This window comes from Nomia melanderi, chromosome 5, assembly GCF_051020985.1.
Source record: "Nomia melanderi isolate GNS246 chromosome 5, iyNomMela1, whole genome shotgun sequence".
Classification (NCBI taxonomy): Eukaryota; Metazoa; Arthropoda; class Insecta; order Hymenoptera; family Halictidae; genus Nomia; species Nomia melanderi.
This window is the reverse complement of record NC_135003.1, coordinates 11,779,842-11,796,626: the sequence shown is the minus strand read 5'-3', so window position 1 is coordinate 11,796,626 and position 16,785 is coordinate 11,779,842. Positions and strand designations below refer to the sequence as shown.

The window sequence follows — 16,785 nt, the reverse complement described above, 5'->3', positions numbered from 1 at the left end:
TCGGAATAAATTTACAGCTACTTCCACTGGATTAGCGTTACTATTGCTCTCGTCTTATCTCCTTGACCGTTTCGTAATTACTCTCGAACGCACGCATAACTACTCATTGTTTCCACTATTGCATAACTATCCAGATTCGTAAAATCTTTCAGAGCTATGGAACTTTTCCCACGCAAAAGCTGTCGTTCGACTCAAGTCACGAAACATTGTGAAACGTTAACTTCGAAACTAAAGGTTCACCGATTAACCCTTACCGCTCTAACCGACAGTTTCACTGCTCAACACGGATACGCCAAAAACAACTGTAACACTAAATGAAATGGACAAAATTTATTTGGAGCGATTGGCAATCATTCTAGGATATTCTTAGAGTGACAAGGGTTAAATCAGTGCTAGCTCCAACTCAATTGAAAGATTACAAAACATTACTTTGAGAAAAGAAGTGAGATTCTCCTTTAAAGAGATCCGCGCCACCTCTGTAACAATCTTCGCAGGTTTATTCCAATCCGAACAAAAGCTACCGAAGCCGCCCAATTTTTCCAAAATGCGTTTCATCCCTGGAGCTTCTGCCGAACGGCCGCGTAAAAGTTATCCCGGTCGTTCTCCGTCGAAGCGTGGCCCGCGCAGGGTGGATTCGTTTAATGACTCCGTCATCGATTTTACGCGGCCGTATTCGGGAATCCGGCTGGATCCAGGAATTAATCCCTCAGCCGGTTCCCGAGCCAGCAGAATTTAACACTGAGGGCTGTTTCAAATATTCGACCACGTTCTCGGCGAGCGTAACGTATCGAAACTCGCCGATAAACACGCGGAGATAACAGCGTCCGGAAAAATCGAGTAAAACAGCCCGCGAGGCCACGCGTGATTCGAACCGGTAATTCTCATCGGAAGTTTACTGCGGCGTGCCGTGCACTTCGGGGGTGGAACCGAACGATTCCTCTTTACTCCCCTCTGCCCCACCATTTTCTATCGAGTATCCGCCGGGTGAACGACGAGAGGTGTTCCTCTTCCGATTCAACGGAGAACTTCATTCCGCCTTGGCACGTACCATTTACGGGGTTACGCTCGGGAGTTTACGATCTTATTCCATGCTCGCGATGCTGAAATCCGCGCGGCTACAATGCCCCTCTTCCACCCTCTATATCTCGGACGCTTACAGCAACGAGCTACGGCTTTGTCACCGATACACGGTATTATGGTAAATAGGGGTCGGCGGCGTGAGCTACGATCTCTAAGCGAACGACACAAAAAGATGGATTTTATTTTTCGTTAAAAGTTCCATCGACTGGTTTAGTCTTCGGAGATTATTTGTAGATGTTATACCTTCGATAGTGCGGTGTACTGATTGTAAACTGTATGGCATTCGTATTCTATTACAGAAATGAATTGTATGTTGAAATAAAGTCAGTGGAAAGATGTTGGGTGTTTAAAACGTTGACCGCCACGGTGGTCACCGATTACTCAAGTAACTCAAGAACTATATCAAAGAATTAATAACCAATTCTAATATCATTCGCCTCCGTTACGAAACAAGTAATATTATACGAAACGTTCAAAATTCTCGTCGCGGCAAACGTGTTAAATTCTTGTTCTTCGCATAGCCTCTTATTCAGGTTTCTCTAGGGATTTCAGTTTCGATCATCTTCTATTTTCATCAAAAGGAAAGCCGCTCGCAACGATTCCCCTAAACGCCGACGAAAACCGGGGAAACAGAAGAACGGAGCGTATTCCCGTTTAAGGAACGCTGATGGGGTGCAGTACATAGTGCGTCATCGGTACGACGACGAAGCAGCGTTGTCGTTCGTGTTCGCGTCTATAGCAATTTTCGCGGCGTCGCCCGCGGCAGGCTTTGCATGGAGATTTCTTGTATCGGCCCCGGCCTCGCAAATTGGAAAGCCAGGCAGCCGAATTGCGGCCGCACAGACACACGGGAACGAGGCCGACAAGAATGTTTCGGTGGATCTTACATCGGCGACGAGGAGATAACGAAAATTGGCTGTTCGGGAGCCGCTTTACCGCGGCCGATCTTCGATGCGATCCAGCGGAGGAAATGAAGAGTTAACCCTTCGCAGACGAGGATTTTTGAAACTTTGAAAAACTCATTCTAAATCGTTCGATTCAATCATTCTAAGAACTCGAGAAATGGTTCCTAGAAATTTAAAAAACTCCGGTTATTCGAAATTATTCAGTTCGATCATTCTGAGAACTCGAGAAATAGTTTCTAGAAATTGAAGAATCCCTGATTATTATTCAGTTCGATCATTCAGAAAACGCAAAATAAATTGAACTTGGGATAATTAAATTAGTCATTTACAATTTTCGATTTTAAATATCTAAACTTGAAATCGTTATTACGACTTAAAGGAACAAAGCACTACTTTTCAACCCACAGCAAGTTTGGGGTTAAAAAACATCCCGTCGTGCATTAACTGTTAAAAAGGTGGGTCAATTATAAACCCACCTAACCTCAAACGGTTAATATCATCGAATTTCGAACAAAATTCGATTGATCGCGTATACATTATCGCGGATCAATCGTGTTGCGAACGAAAACGGGCACGGAGAAATCATATAAAGAAGGATTTTGCTCGATCCGTCCAGCAATTTTTCGAGGTAACAAAAATTCCTCGGCCACTTTAAAGGGCGTAGCGACGCGGAACAAAGTCTCCCCTCAGACTTTATCTTCTCCCTCGAATGACCCGCGCGACCCGGCATCCGTACTCCTCCAACCGGAGCTCGCCAGAGATAAATTGGCTGGAATTGTTTGGCGCTTTTTAAAAGTCCGAATGAACGCGGAGAACAGCGACGCCAAGGGGTAAATAAACTGCGTGCATTTTGCGCCCCATTTCGACGACTGGAAATATTTTCCAGCGTTCATTAGTCTTCGAGCACGTCCCGCATCGGAGGAGCCAAGTTTTTTTTCCGGTGTATATATTTCTTGCGTGAGATTTCCGCGAGAACAAAATAATTGTATTCGTCGAACGTGAGACAGTTGCTTCGGCTTAGCCCAAGAAGAGCGCGTTCTTTGTTACGGTATAAAGTATGCGATTGCCGAGATAACGAGCAATGCGATAATCTTCTCCGATCAACTGTGGTTATCAACGAGAGCTACGTAAGTCTACAGGAACGGTTATTAATATCTACATGATCGATACGTGTCGTAAATATTTGTTTTCAAAATATCGAAGTCGAGACGCAATAATAGGATACCGTTTCCCAATCGCTCGTGATACAAAACGTTTCACTGTTTGAGGAATATCAAAGTTTTCTGTAATTAACGTTGTGTGTCGTAAAAGTTTCATTAATTTCCCGATGCTAAATCAACCTCTTGCCACCGTTTCGCGTTTCAATACAAATTTGTACCGCTGCTACAGAAACAACGACGTCGAATTCAGAGTTTACTCGGTTAAAGGTTCACCGACGCCGTGAACCGACAGATCGCAACGCGTAGCGCAACGTACAACCTTTCTGATGCATCGGACGTTCATCCGGGCGCGGCGTCGCACTATTTGCTAGTCGAAGTTGATGTACCTGCGGGGAAACGCGTATTTGCATGCGCACACGTGGTTCGAGCTGCGGGCGGTCTAATTCCAAAGCAAATATTTCCGACCGATTGGCCTACGTAATGCTGCCTATTAATTGACAATTTCAGTGTTAAACAGCGTTGTGCTCCGGTAAAACTCGAGCAACGATAACTAACGTTACGGTCAATATTTTCTCTTCCCTTATCATTCTTAATTACACATTACATTAACGATACGAAAGCATATTTCAGTCGTTAACGAATGGCAACATTATTGAATTCATTGTTGTTGCCTTATCCATATTAACGATCCGTTAAATTGTACATAATCATTTCAACGAACGTATCTATAGTAACGGGAACAGCGAATATAATTTCTCATAGAAATTCAAAGTAATTGTTTACACCGATAAATACATTCATCCTGTACATGTTAATTAATACGCGTGGATGATTATTACCATGCCAAATGAAGGGCTAGGAGCAATTTGCCGCGTGTATTTATTGTTACTGCATTGCCCCGGCCTCAGAATAGAACCACTGTCATTCCATTGAACGGAAAAACGCGATTATTCGTAATACCTACGCTGATCACTATTAATATTCATACCACGATTCCTACGACCGTGACTATCTATCGTATGCGCGAGAACAAACTAGAACTGGTTAAGAATTATCGGTGATACGATGTAAGCAGAATCAATAGAAGCATCACAAAAACCAATGTATTCTCTTTCTACGCGAACATTCCAAATTTATGTCACATTTACAGAATTCTTACATCTAACAATATCTCCCTACTCCCTCACCGTTGTCCTAAATGTTGAACTAGCTTTTCTCAAAGAGACTCTTTGAATTTTAAATATTTCCCGAGTAACGTAAATCTTTAAATCATACATCTCATTTAATTATACCATCTGCTACACCATTCTCTTTCAGTGTCCATAATTCCCTTTTTCCTTATACATAATTGTATCCTTCACTTATGTAAGTTTATGCAAGTTAACATTATAAATTCATCCGAGAATAAGATAAAAGATTGTGTTTCGTCCTCTTGTCACGACCGAGAATCAGTATGCTTTTCGAAACGTGGGTTTATTATAACCCGATAAGGTCACACGCGAGACTGAACAAATACGCGCAGCAGGATACACGATGACATTCGTTTCCTTCCATTTAACTGCGCCCAAAGGGCCGATAGGTGGCCTTCGAGGGGTCGGATTGACGATTCGTGATCCACCGCCAACAACTAATCTCAGCAATTTGCGTGGACACACCGGGAGACGCACACGGACACCGACGCGCTCGCGTCATGCCCTGTGATTTATATGACACGACCCGTTATAATGCCGGCCGACCATAATGCAATACAGGGAGCTGGGATGCGCAGGAAGTGACATGAAGAGCGGCAACCACGTGGTAACCACCGAGCGCGGTTCGCCAATGACCTCTTATCGTTGGTGGGCGCTATTGTACCCTACTACCACCCCGTGTGCCACTCGAAATCCCCGGCAACTGAAACGTTGGGTGTTTAATGAAGAAAGGAGTAGAGATGTTCTATTTGTTAATTAGGTAAACTCTTGGACGTTGACATCAAAATGAAACCAATTAATGCAAATAACGTGTAGTGTGCGCATAAAAATAATTAATATGAGCGATGTTTAATGTGTGGCGAATAATGGAGTAGAAATTTTCAACCTGTTAATTAGGTAAATTTTTAACCACTTACAAGAATAATGAAGTACCTGCACAGGAATAAGCAAGTATGAATAGAAATGAAGTGATAAATTCGCACGATGCATATATTTCTCTCAAATCTTTGCTGCTTCAGACACTACCAGGGAATAAAGAAGAAAATATTCATTCGTGTAAGAAAAACATATCTATTTGCAGCGTTGAAGTAGATATTCAGATGGTTCATTCTAAACGGGACACTCTGTATAGCTTTCCTTATCTGTTATTCTCCCCATTTAAGTCGCTTAACGAATCTAATTTAGTGCGTTTACATTCTTTAATTGGAGGTATCCTACTTACTCCTTCTCATTTAGAAATTTTCCATTGTTCTCGCCGTTCGCAGAACAGGAATGTACATGAATGCATGCCGGTTCCATACAATGCAATGTAATACAACCGAGTGTCCTCTTTTAAACAGGAACAGAATTTAATAAAAAAAACAGAATCCGCGAATTAAAAGCAATTAACATTGACTTCTAGCATAATCCACCGACGGAACTTTACACCAAAAAAGAAAAATAATAGCTCGGGGTCAGGTGGTCGCTGAACAAATACGATTTCACAGTCGGCGAACGCAATAGCATATTACGAAAAGTTTTAGCTAATTCGGCGCAATATAGAACTGCGATAACAGTAACAATAATCAGCAAGAGAATTATATAGGGAGAGAGAAACGTAAAGGTGGGGATGTGGGCAACAAATGTAATGAAATTAGGATGACCGCGTGTAATGTAACAGAATTACGATTCCTCGAGGGGGTGAGTTCGGCGCGCAGGTATTCGAATCCGAAAATCCGCCTGGGGAGCGGAATTGCATCGCGGATCGCGAAACTCCGCCAAACGAATCGTGCAGATAAAACGGGCTTATAATACAAACGAAAGTTGTTGAATTATTTGATCACGGCGAGCGGAGCCACACGAATAAATTCCCCGGGGCAGCTAATTATAAAAGGACCGGTAATAAACTGAGCATAAATTTCCTTTCAAATTGATCCGGTTTCCTGGGATCTAAAGTATGTTAAAGGGGTTGAAAAAGAGGATGAATGGCCTGTTCCCAAGCGAAGGGGGAGTCCCGGGTCCCGGAACGAGAAAGATAATCGACGATAGTCGGGGGTTATCCGGGAAGTTACAAGAACCGGAGACCCGAGTTTACTCGATTTGGCAAGTTCGGTATTCACTCGCGTTGCCCTGAACCTCTTTAATCTCCCCTTCCCTTGCTGCTCGTCTCGCCCGCTACAGTCCACGGGCAGACTACGCGCCATCTTCGTTGAATTCCAAACGATCCTGCAAATCGAATAACGCCCACCATGAATCTTTTCATCCGAACCACCATGGCTGGCGACGATTTTAAAAGGAAACGGCCGGTGCGACGATCGATTCCACTCAATTCGGATTAATTAGAAAAGTCGACTTTATGAAGAAATTGTTGAATTTCTCTGATATTTTGGGTCTGTGGATCGAGCTGATAATGAAAATGAAACGAGGAAAGAAGAAATCAATGAAGGTTACTATAAAATAGAAATTTATTTAACTTCTGAGTTCTTAAGAATATTGGAAGCTGATAATTTGAACAACTAGAAGAACGGTTTGCTTTCGTCTGTGTTCCTGTGGTCGTATATTGTTTTTCGCGTAAGCAACTTTATCTTTGTAGCGGTCGCAGACCGTAATGTGATAAATTTAAAGCTCCCTTTTGTTGCGTCCTCCAGCCCGCGTAATTCTACGCTACCGCTTATGTCGTCCGCGAAATTAATTTTGTAAATTCGTGCCAAACGTTTCCTGTAGAAGCTTTCGGGATTCTTGTTTTGTGTACTTGTCTGAATATTTCGTGGCATTACTTTCGGTTTTTTCATTTACATTCAGAACAACGGAATTGGGGAACGATATTGTGTAACGTTACGTTGCACTGTATGGAATACCCGTACAACAGTTGGCTAGAAAAATATTTGTCCGCAAGAATGGGAAATTCTATGGTCGCGAAGTTTACAATGGGGAGAGTATTAAAATTTCATTAACCGTAATAATAGATGCAATTTGAAGATCAAAAACTGATTACGGAGGAACGCTGTTGTTTGTCTAAGCCAGGAAATGTTCTACACAGCAATCATTAACGCTAATGTCTCAAGTACAAATAATTATCCGCTACGCCTGCTTGCACGTGTGCGAGTAATTCACAAGACGAAACCTTCCACTACGCAGGAACTGTAATTACGCTCGAGCAAACTCGAAGTGGCGGCGCTATGGGGAGATCACCAGGCTCTTAAATCAATGGAACTCTTTATAAAAGCTCGAACTGCCTGCGAGAACCTAATTTTACGGCATTGAATTTGGAAGATCGACAACTTATTTCGCATCGGTGAATTACCTTTTCTCTCTCCGTGAACTGCGAGCAGTATCGACAGGTAGCTATTACACTGCTGGTCAACACTGATCACTGTTTGGTAGATAACGACTAATAGCATCCACTACTGAATCCCGTTTGACCTAGAGCAATCGAATAATTACCACTGACTGATCCTCGCTATTATAAGATGAGCAGTGACTGATGAGTAACAAGTATTTGACACTAACAACCTTGATCGATCAACATCAACATCAAAGTCTACGTTCATCTGTACAGTGCCCATTCGGTATTCGAATTCTTCAAAAATGCAGGACTCCCCAAATTTACAGCGGAACGCGTAGAACCGAAGAGTTGCTAATTGTATGATTAATCGCATAAACGCTTCCAGATTTCCCAAGGGAGATTACCGACGCCATTTAATCGAGAATTTGTTCCAACTGATCAAACAATGTTACTGGGGAAACGTGTCGGGTCGAGTGAACATTTCGCGACAATTAGGAAAGGACTGTAACGTGTCGTCGAACACGCGAGAGCCGGCTGAAACGTTGCGAATGAAATGAAAACACGAATGTAAAGCTGTCCGTTCCTAGCCTTCGAAGCTGTTTCAACTGTTAAGCAAATGGACGCACTGTTTCATGTGTTAACGTGTTTTCTACTTACATGTCTCGTGTCAGCCGCAAGAAGGGGCGTGTGTGCCTGCAACAATGAGTGCCCAGAAAATTAGACCGAGGGTTCCCACCAATATACTTTTTTTGCTTTCTACGGAGCTTCATGCTTCAACAAAAACTCCGCTGGACGGTTTCACGAGGATACAAACTCCCCGGGAAAGATCATGCTGGCATGCGATGATATGTGTGAAAGTAGGGTCATGCAAGGGCACACGGTACAGTTATCTCAAGGTCGGAATACCACTGATCAATTTTTCCTCAATTTTCCTACGAGTTCTATTCTTCATTGAGTCAAGGATACTTTATTCAATTTTAATGATTGTATACAACGATACAAGTTCCACCTCATACGCATTTTCTCAAAACAGAGACTCTCCTCACAGTGTCTGACCTAAATGATCGATGCACCTGGAATATTTCAATTTCTACCACAAGAATAAATGCAATAACGGGGGGGGGGGAACGTTTTTATCATTCTAGGAAAGTAAGATAAAATCAGATTATATACGTCGCTACTTATCACCAGAAAAAGAAAGGGAAAAGCCTCAGTTGTAGGTGTTCAGCCGGTTAATCGGAATGAATCACCCGTACCTCATTTCCATGGGTTTTCCGCGGGATCTTATCTCTCGTCTCCTATTCCCGACCCGCTTCTATGGAGGGCCAATTCTAATCGAAATTTATTGAAACTTGAATCGATTCGGTGTGTACGTGCCAGCAACTGCGAATCCTCCGAGTGCCATTACGCGAAACGGAAATTTATCGGCTCTGTGTACACGGCATCCAATTTGAACCTCGTAATGTTAATACACGTATGTAGAGATTCTCGATATTCGACGAACCCTTCAATAGGATCACAAAAGTGAAACGATTCACTCAAAATTTCGATGCGACTGTGGCACGAGAACATTAATTCAACACGAGTCTACTTAAAAACTTTAAACAATCCTTTCCCCAGTTACGAAGTGTTAAAGTTTAACTACATAATCTTGCTTCGCTGAAATCTTCCTGGAAAAACTTTCGTACAGGTGAGTGTTAGTTCATCCCGTGTTTTATCGATTATAAGTACCATCCTTCCTCCACGGAATGGTCCCAGCTCGTCGAAGCATCGAACCGCAGTGTCCCGAGACACGATCATAACGATAAATAAGAGCACAATGAAATAACAATAGAGAGAAGATAGCGGACAGGTAATTTTCTCCGTATTTCTTACTTTGTACGTCGAGAACAATGAAAAACGTCTTGCGGCGGGTGCAACGTGACGGGAGAAAGGTGGCCTATCGCTTCCCTCCGCTTCCTCCCGACCAACCCAGCCTCCGTTCCCTGTTCTGCGCCGTCCTCCTTCCCTTTCTCATCCCGTTCAGATAGAGACACGATGAGAAGGCAAGAAAGCTCCTCCAATTCCGCCCAGGGAATAATTTTCTAAAAATGGAGTGAAGCGACTTTCGACGGCTCGAAGTGGCTGATCTTAAAAAGAATCGGAAAGCCCGTGGATGGAGAGGGCTCATTCAACAAGTACGCCCTGGAGGAGACGGTAACCACGATAATCCGGTTACTCGACGACGGGATCCTGACAATTTTGTTATCCACGGGATCGGCGGACGAACATACGCTTGGTTCTCGTGGCGTCTAGGCGAACGATTCTAGCTAGTGAAATATTCATTTCTAAATGAATTGATTTTAAACCTGGTCTACGTAAACTCTCGAGCATAGAATGCTTCCCTAGCTTCGACAGTGTTGACCTTCCTTTCCTGTTTTCGGTACTTTCCTAATATTAGTCCTGGAATAGGTAATAGTTAGAATGGGAGGATAATAAGTGCAGTTTGATGGTGTTAATGAAACGACAGACGAAAAGAGTATTGCATAAGTGAACTTAGAAGATCGAATTCTTGAAGAGTAAAAGACGCAGACCAGAAGAATGAGAACACACGATATAGAAGACGCAAAAGGAACCAGTAGAAGAAAGAATCGAAAAATTGAGTTGGACAGGATCCAAAAAAATAGACAGGATGTCTACGCAACAGAGACAATCATCCTGAAATCGTAAAAGAAGATTCTTAAAACCTACGATCGAATCAACATGGAACCGAGTACGCAGTTGCTTGTTTTTCAAAGATAAAACTTTTCAGAAGAACCGTGGAAATACGAATAAAAATAAAAATCCGTAATGCGAAATGGCGATTCCTAGATAAACCGTGAAAGAAAGAGTACGACGAAGATCGAGACGTTGAGCAGATCCATCCTCGGGGAAGGAAAGCCGATAGCTCGGCTACTTTACGACGAAATCTGTTCGTCCTTGTTATTCATAGAGCTGCCAGGCGAAATATGAATTGATGCACTCCAAAGTGTATAAGCCGAAGCGTGCGTGCATACAAGGGAGTATGCAAAGATGCACGCACACGTGCACGGCTGAAACTGAATATGGAGGAGCATGCTCGAGTTATGTTGCCAGGTAATATATGTTATTCCCCTCATATTCGTAGCGAAACGTTCGCACACGGGCCAAAACTAACTCTGCACGCGTGGAACCGTCGCGGCGGCAAATTAAACGGTGAAATTGCTCACGGGCTCGTGGAATATTTTTTTCAATATCGTCCGGCGACGCCGGGGAATTAATTAAACTCCGAATATATTTGTTTCGAGCGACGATGAATAATTTCAAACCGATTCCAAGCAACGGCGATCGCGGTTGCCACGTTTCACGTTTCAAATAAGTCTTCGGTTGAAACCCCATATTAAAATAAACATTATTCCGACGAATATTTCGGTTCGAACGTAAACAAGCTGAAAGCGGGAACCGGGAAAACCAGTATTTTGCAAACGCAGCTTGTAAACAATTCAGCCCTCCGCGCGCGTGATTTATACGATGATTCTATTGACTGCTCGAGCGCCGCTCCGCGCGAGATACCTCGTATCACCTTGGTGAAATTCAATCTTCGGATTTTCCCGAGGGTAAAGAGCAACGCTCCCATCCAGGAAATACGACCGTTCGCATGGGGATGGGAATAAAATAATGCCACGCTGAAGGGAATATTGATAATGTTCCCATTACAGGAACGTAACTAGGTCAAAACAGGATTTCAACGCGAAATGGTACCCTTTATTTTCTATCGTACATTCCCAATGAAAATAATGGTTGAATTCCATAGATACCACCCGTGATGAAATGATTTTAATAAAGTACCACTTCGAACGGATTAATCCCAAAAAGAAAGACGCTACAGTTTCGAATCGTCCGTTGAAAATGATAAAACCTTCAATGGGACGGTAATTGTCGCTTCGCTTCGTTATCTGCTTCATGCCTCTCGTTCCTCGGCACAAACATTTCAACCATAGAATTGAAACATCACGTTGCCGATAATAAACGTTCAATCCTCCAAGAAAAATCGAATCCGTAACCAAGACAAACCAGAGTCCGATTTGTCTCCGTCAACTTGTTTTTCCTTGCGGTTCCAGTCTAAACATCGGAGAGCCATCGTCGTTGCCGGGAAAGCGAAAATGGTGAAGTGGACGGAAGGGGTAGGAAGAAGAGAGAGCGAGCCATCCTCGAGAACCCCTTTTCGAGAGAGTATCGTTGCTCTCGTTCCGAGCGACGGGGTGACGGGAAAAATAGAGGAGAGAAAACGCGGCGGCGAGAGGCGACCGGTCGCCAGGCGACGGAAAAAGATGAAGCAGGCCTGAATGGTAATTAATTACAAGGGAACGCTCGGCGTCGCCGGAAGCTCTCGATTCGCGATGTGCGGTGGAATATGAGATTCAATTAGCCTGTACGCGAGCTTACTGGCTGCCCGGTCTTTCAGAGAATTAAAGGCTCCACCCGCGAGAGCTATCTTTCTCGTTTTTTTCCAAAATTTTTTTGCTTTCTCGCCGCGGGACTCTCGCCCAGCCATGAGATATATTATCGGCCACTGGGAAAGGCGGTTTTTACACGCTCAATTAAGACAATTCGTCCCATTGTACCTCTATTAGACCGATCACGCGTAACAATTGCCACTAGAGTTCTACAATAACCCGAACTTCATCGTTCGAACCTTCTTACCACGCTTCGATTTACGAGTGGAGCTGTTTTCCGGCGCGAGCTATATGTCTCTGCGTGCACTGTTGCAAATTACGCTCTCCGTTATCTTTCGCACGGGAAGGACCGCATCCTTTGCCGGCACGCAAGCAGAAAATTAGCTTGGTTCGGATCCAGGGAAAAGATTTTTTCCCTCCGTTCGAAGGAACGTTTGCCCTCAGTCTCGTTTCCATCGGTATTCCTGCGGAGTCGCTACGTTTCTCTCGGCTCCTGTACACACACAGGTCGGAGCGTAATAAAAATTCATTGTAGAAAACCATCGTCGATCGATCGAGCGCACGTTTAACCGGGAAATATTTGACGAGCCGTTTCAATTTGTTCGATATCGAAATCCGACGTTTGTCGGTGATTTATATAGGCTCGGAGAAACAAAAATATTTAATGTTTGTATTTAGGTTTAGTTTGAAAGGTAGTATAAATTCGTATTCATTCACGAGAACATAAATCGACATTGAATGCGTGGACGGCTTAATGAATATTTGTTGAGATAATAACCAAAAAAAGGCGGATGTATATACATGCATATTATATCAGCTGTGTATGATACTTCTCGTATCGGGAAGCAGGAAGAAATTCAACGCTGATTTCAACATTTTTCCTTGTTTTATTACGCTTTTAACGTGCGCTAGATAAACACTATCTCATGTTACATGCATTATGTAAGAGATAAACACAATTGAAGATTTCTCGACTGGTGGACGTTTACGTATTTATGGAAACACGGGAAACCGGTTCGAACGAGGAATGGTGGCATACCGTGAGCACGTAAATTATACAAATATGCAATAAACCGTGGAACAGACATGTAATCGCGTACGGCTTGAATTTTTTCCTCGAACCTGTTGATGAATAATATCTACTAATCTTTTAGTAGATCATTTTATATATTCCGACGAACGAAGTACTGAGACACATTATCTTTTTCACTTCCGCTGGATACAGTATGAATATTACATTTCTTTATTCTTTGAACTATCTTTTACGTCTCAAAATCTTTACAAATATCATTGAACTTCAGACTCTAAGGAATATACACATCTATGATCGTTATTTTCGAAGTTCACGACTAAAATAAAATATCTTTAAGTTTTATATCTGTTCAACGAGAGCAAGAGGAAAAATCCCGTTTAAACAAATCGCGAATATACATAAAAACGGGACGCAAGGATCACTATTTGCTTAGGGGTTAACACGATTTCGAAAACGCGCGCCGCTTCAGGCGGGAATAGTTTTCTTAGAAAACGGAATGATTCCGATTCAGTTACATTTACACATTTATGGAATATCGATTTCGCGCTCCGCGAAGGGACTGAACGGGGTCAAAGTATTCATATATTCGTCGAGCAGATTCACCGACGGCTGGTCTACGTCGGAGTCATCGAATTCAGCAGCAGGGCTTCGATCGTTCAGCGATGAAAAAATCCACTGGAATAACATTGTGTGATAATTACGCTAAGCACGATACGGTCGTATAACATAAATCGTTTTGAATATTCGATCACGCTGTTCTGTGTTCGCATATCCTGTATACTTATGTGCTTACATCCGCATACTAACATGATGAAAAGAATACAATCGATTTAATCAACATTTGTAAACCACAGGGCTACAACTCGATTCAATAAACTCCATTCGATATCATAATAATTTGACACAGCCTCCATTTGGTTAGCACCAGTATGAAAATACCAGTATGTAAAACATGCGAATAAATCATATTGATATTAAATGCACGATAAAAGTAAATTGCAACAATGTTTTCTTTGAATAGTTGAACGACGACAGCTTCATGGGAACGTTTACGATCAATTTAGAAACATCTTTTGGATAGAAACATGATAGGGGACGGTATATACGAGAGGAATCGTATTGCGATCCGCTGGTTGACGGATTCGAGTATCCGGTTCTCAACGAGACGATAACTTCGAGAATGCACGCTCGCTCGAAACTCTGAAATCTCACTTAAAACGCGCGCTGACGTTTTCGTATTTACATAGAGGGAGCTAAGAGAGATGTAAGCAAAATTGCCGGAGGTTTTGCGGAATCCCTTTCCGCGGCCGCGTTTGCGGCAACTTTAAAACTCGGGAACAACTTAGGGGTGGTCGGGAGGAGGCAACGGAATAAAATATGATTCATCCCCGGTACCAGGAAAGGCACATAGGTAAATCCTCGTGCAGGATCTGAAAAATGTCCGGATATAATTCTTCCACTCTTCCGTGGCTCATCCCACCCACCCATTCACCCGACTGACGCGTAAACCTGCAGGCCCATCCACGTATGAAAAGAACCGAAAATTTCGTCGGCTTTCGGCGGAAATTTCTTTTTTTCTTGTTACGCGAAAGATCGTGTAACCGCGACCTGCGAATTGCGAAAGAGAAAACGCGGCGGAAAGAAAATTATAAATAACATAGAAATTAAAATGAAATTCTTATTACTTCTAATTTGAATAGACTCTTTTATCGTTGACAAATTTTACTTGAAAATATTTCACACGGAGTAACGTTGATCGACCGTTTTTCTAAATTTTAAACGAATTTGATATATTGTCGTCTTTGATTCGCTTGTTTTATTGGAAAATAAAGCTTCCTAGGCACAGCCGTTGAATCACGAAGAATTACAACGTTCACAGGGTATTCAAAGGGGATGAATTTTGCCGAAGCTTCTTTGTGAAATTTAATTACACATTATTCATGTCGTGCCCCGCTGTACAGGGAAAGGAGACCGCCGCTTTTCGGCTTCCATCTACTTTTACTCTTTCTCTTCCAAGCGCGCCGGAGAAACGTTTCAACTTCCAAATCCGATCAAAAGCTTTGCGGACATTCGTGCAGCTGGTGCGGCAAGAGATTCAGGTAACTGCTTCCCAAAGTCATTTAGAAAACTTTCGACCTTTCGATGATTAGCAACCATCGCCAACTGAAGACCAAGTTTCATGCATCAGGGTAAGCGGCAATAAATCGGATCACTTTTACAAATTCGTCGATAGAATACAGAATAAACATTAATGCAAGAGAATAATTTTCTTACTAAAATATTTACTAAGAAATCCTCAGCACCGTATGAAACATATTATTTTCAAGCACGATGATCAAACAGAAGTGTAAAACAATCAGACTGATAATTAAGAGGCCGAAGATTAAAATACATAAACAGAGATAGGTGTCAATATACATCCCATGAATCATAAACGACGAGACTAATCAGACTGGTAACGTTCGTCTACTTAACATCGTGTGAAAGAAGTGTGAATGCGTATTGTAATCGCAAAGAGAGCGATGTCAATGAAAGATTCGATAACAAGGGGAAAAAGAGATACTTAATTATCGCGATTCGGTACAATTGCAACGGGACGGCTCGTAATCACGCGACGGTTGTCTGATGAAACAAGATAAAACGCCCGATGCGTCTTATCTGCTCGGCTTTATCAGCGGCGTTGCTCCCACCGGCAAACTGGAAAGAATCGATCTAGGAAACTCGGGGTTCAAGAACGGACGCGATCGTTGCCCATTATCGAGCGTACGTACCGTGTCTTCGGCGAAACGGAAGATGAGTTAAATCGATTAGAATCCGGACCGGCCCATCGTCGGGGGCGAGCACCCCTCGTAATTGCAAGTTGCTTTCAATCAGCGATAACGGAAACCATCGATGAAGAAATCATCTCGCCGGTGTTACTTTCAATCAGTGGGACCGGAAACCACCGATCAAGAAATCACCTCGGCGATCTCTCTGTTCATTTCCATCGCCAGTCTTCGGGCAGGTGTATACCCCTACGTCTATTTGTTTGCTATTAATTATTAATATTTGTTAAGCAAAGAGACGTGACTCTACCCACATATAGTGGATTATCAATTAATAGTATGAAATGTGGTGAAAGGATAGGAGGAACCGTGTACAATCGAAATTAACGTAATTTCGAAATAACGTAATTAATCGGGGGTAATGTGATGTACCTTTGTTAGTAGCTACACAAGAAATTGTTTTAATACAATTTAAAGCGTATATGACCTTTGGATAGAGGCAAAATCAATACGTTCAGTTCATCAACTGTTATTGACGAGTGCACGTTAAACGATATAAAGACAACATGAGAAACGATGCCAGTGAATGAGCGATACTCGACGCGCGTAAAACGACGTTGTTATATTATCTAGTTGTCGTTCTTGTATATAGACGTAATCGTGAAGTGTTTTTAGATTCCAATTTATTATGTTCCATTCCAGAAGGTATAACCTCGAACGAAAATCGTTAATAGTCGATAGATTCTGCTCGGAGTCGGCTCGGCAGTGATTCTCGCTCCGCTGAACGCCAGGCAATAGCTTTGTCTGTTTCTGCTACTTCGATGACCCGTCCAATACAAACGGAGAAGCAAAGCAGATGGTATTACGAGTGCATTTACCCGCAATAATTGCTGACTGCGTAAGTCATTATTCAACAATGACGTTCTACGGCAA

The 16,785-nt window shown here is 42.7% G+C and overlaps 1 protein-coding gene across 18 annotated transcripts in view; it reads right to left on the bottom strand.

The window, feature by feature from the left end:
- dlg1 (MAGUK family member discs large 1) overlaps positions 1 to 16,785 on the bottom strand; it is a 660,262-nt gene that overhangs the window by 126,662 nt on the left and 516,815 nt on the right. For 15 of the 18 annotated variants that reach the window (XM_076367771.1, XM_076367772.1, XM_076367774.1 and 12 more), the window contains one exon: positions 8,258 to 8,293. The exons of the other annotated variants lie outside the window; for them this stretch is intronic. In XM_076367771.1, the coding sequence (XP_076223886.1) occupies positions 8,258 to 8,293 (36 nt within the window). The remainder of the gene's footprint in view (positions 1 to 8,257; positions 8,294 to 16,785) is intronic. 18 annotated transcript variants of the gene reach the window in all.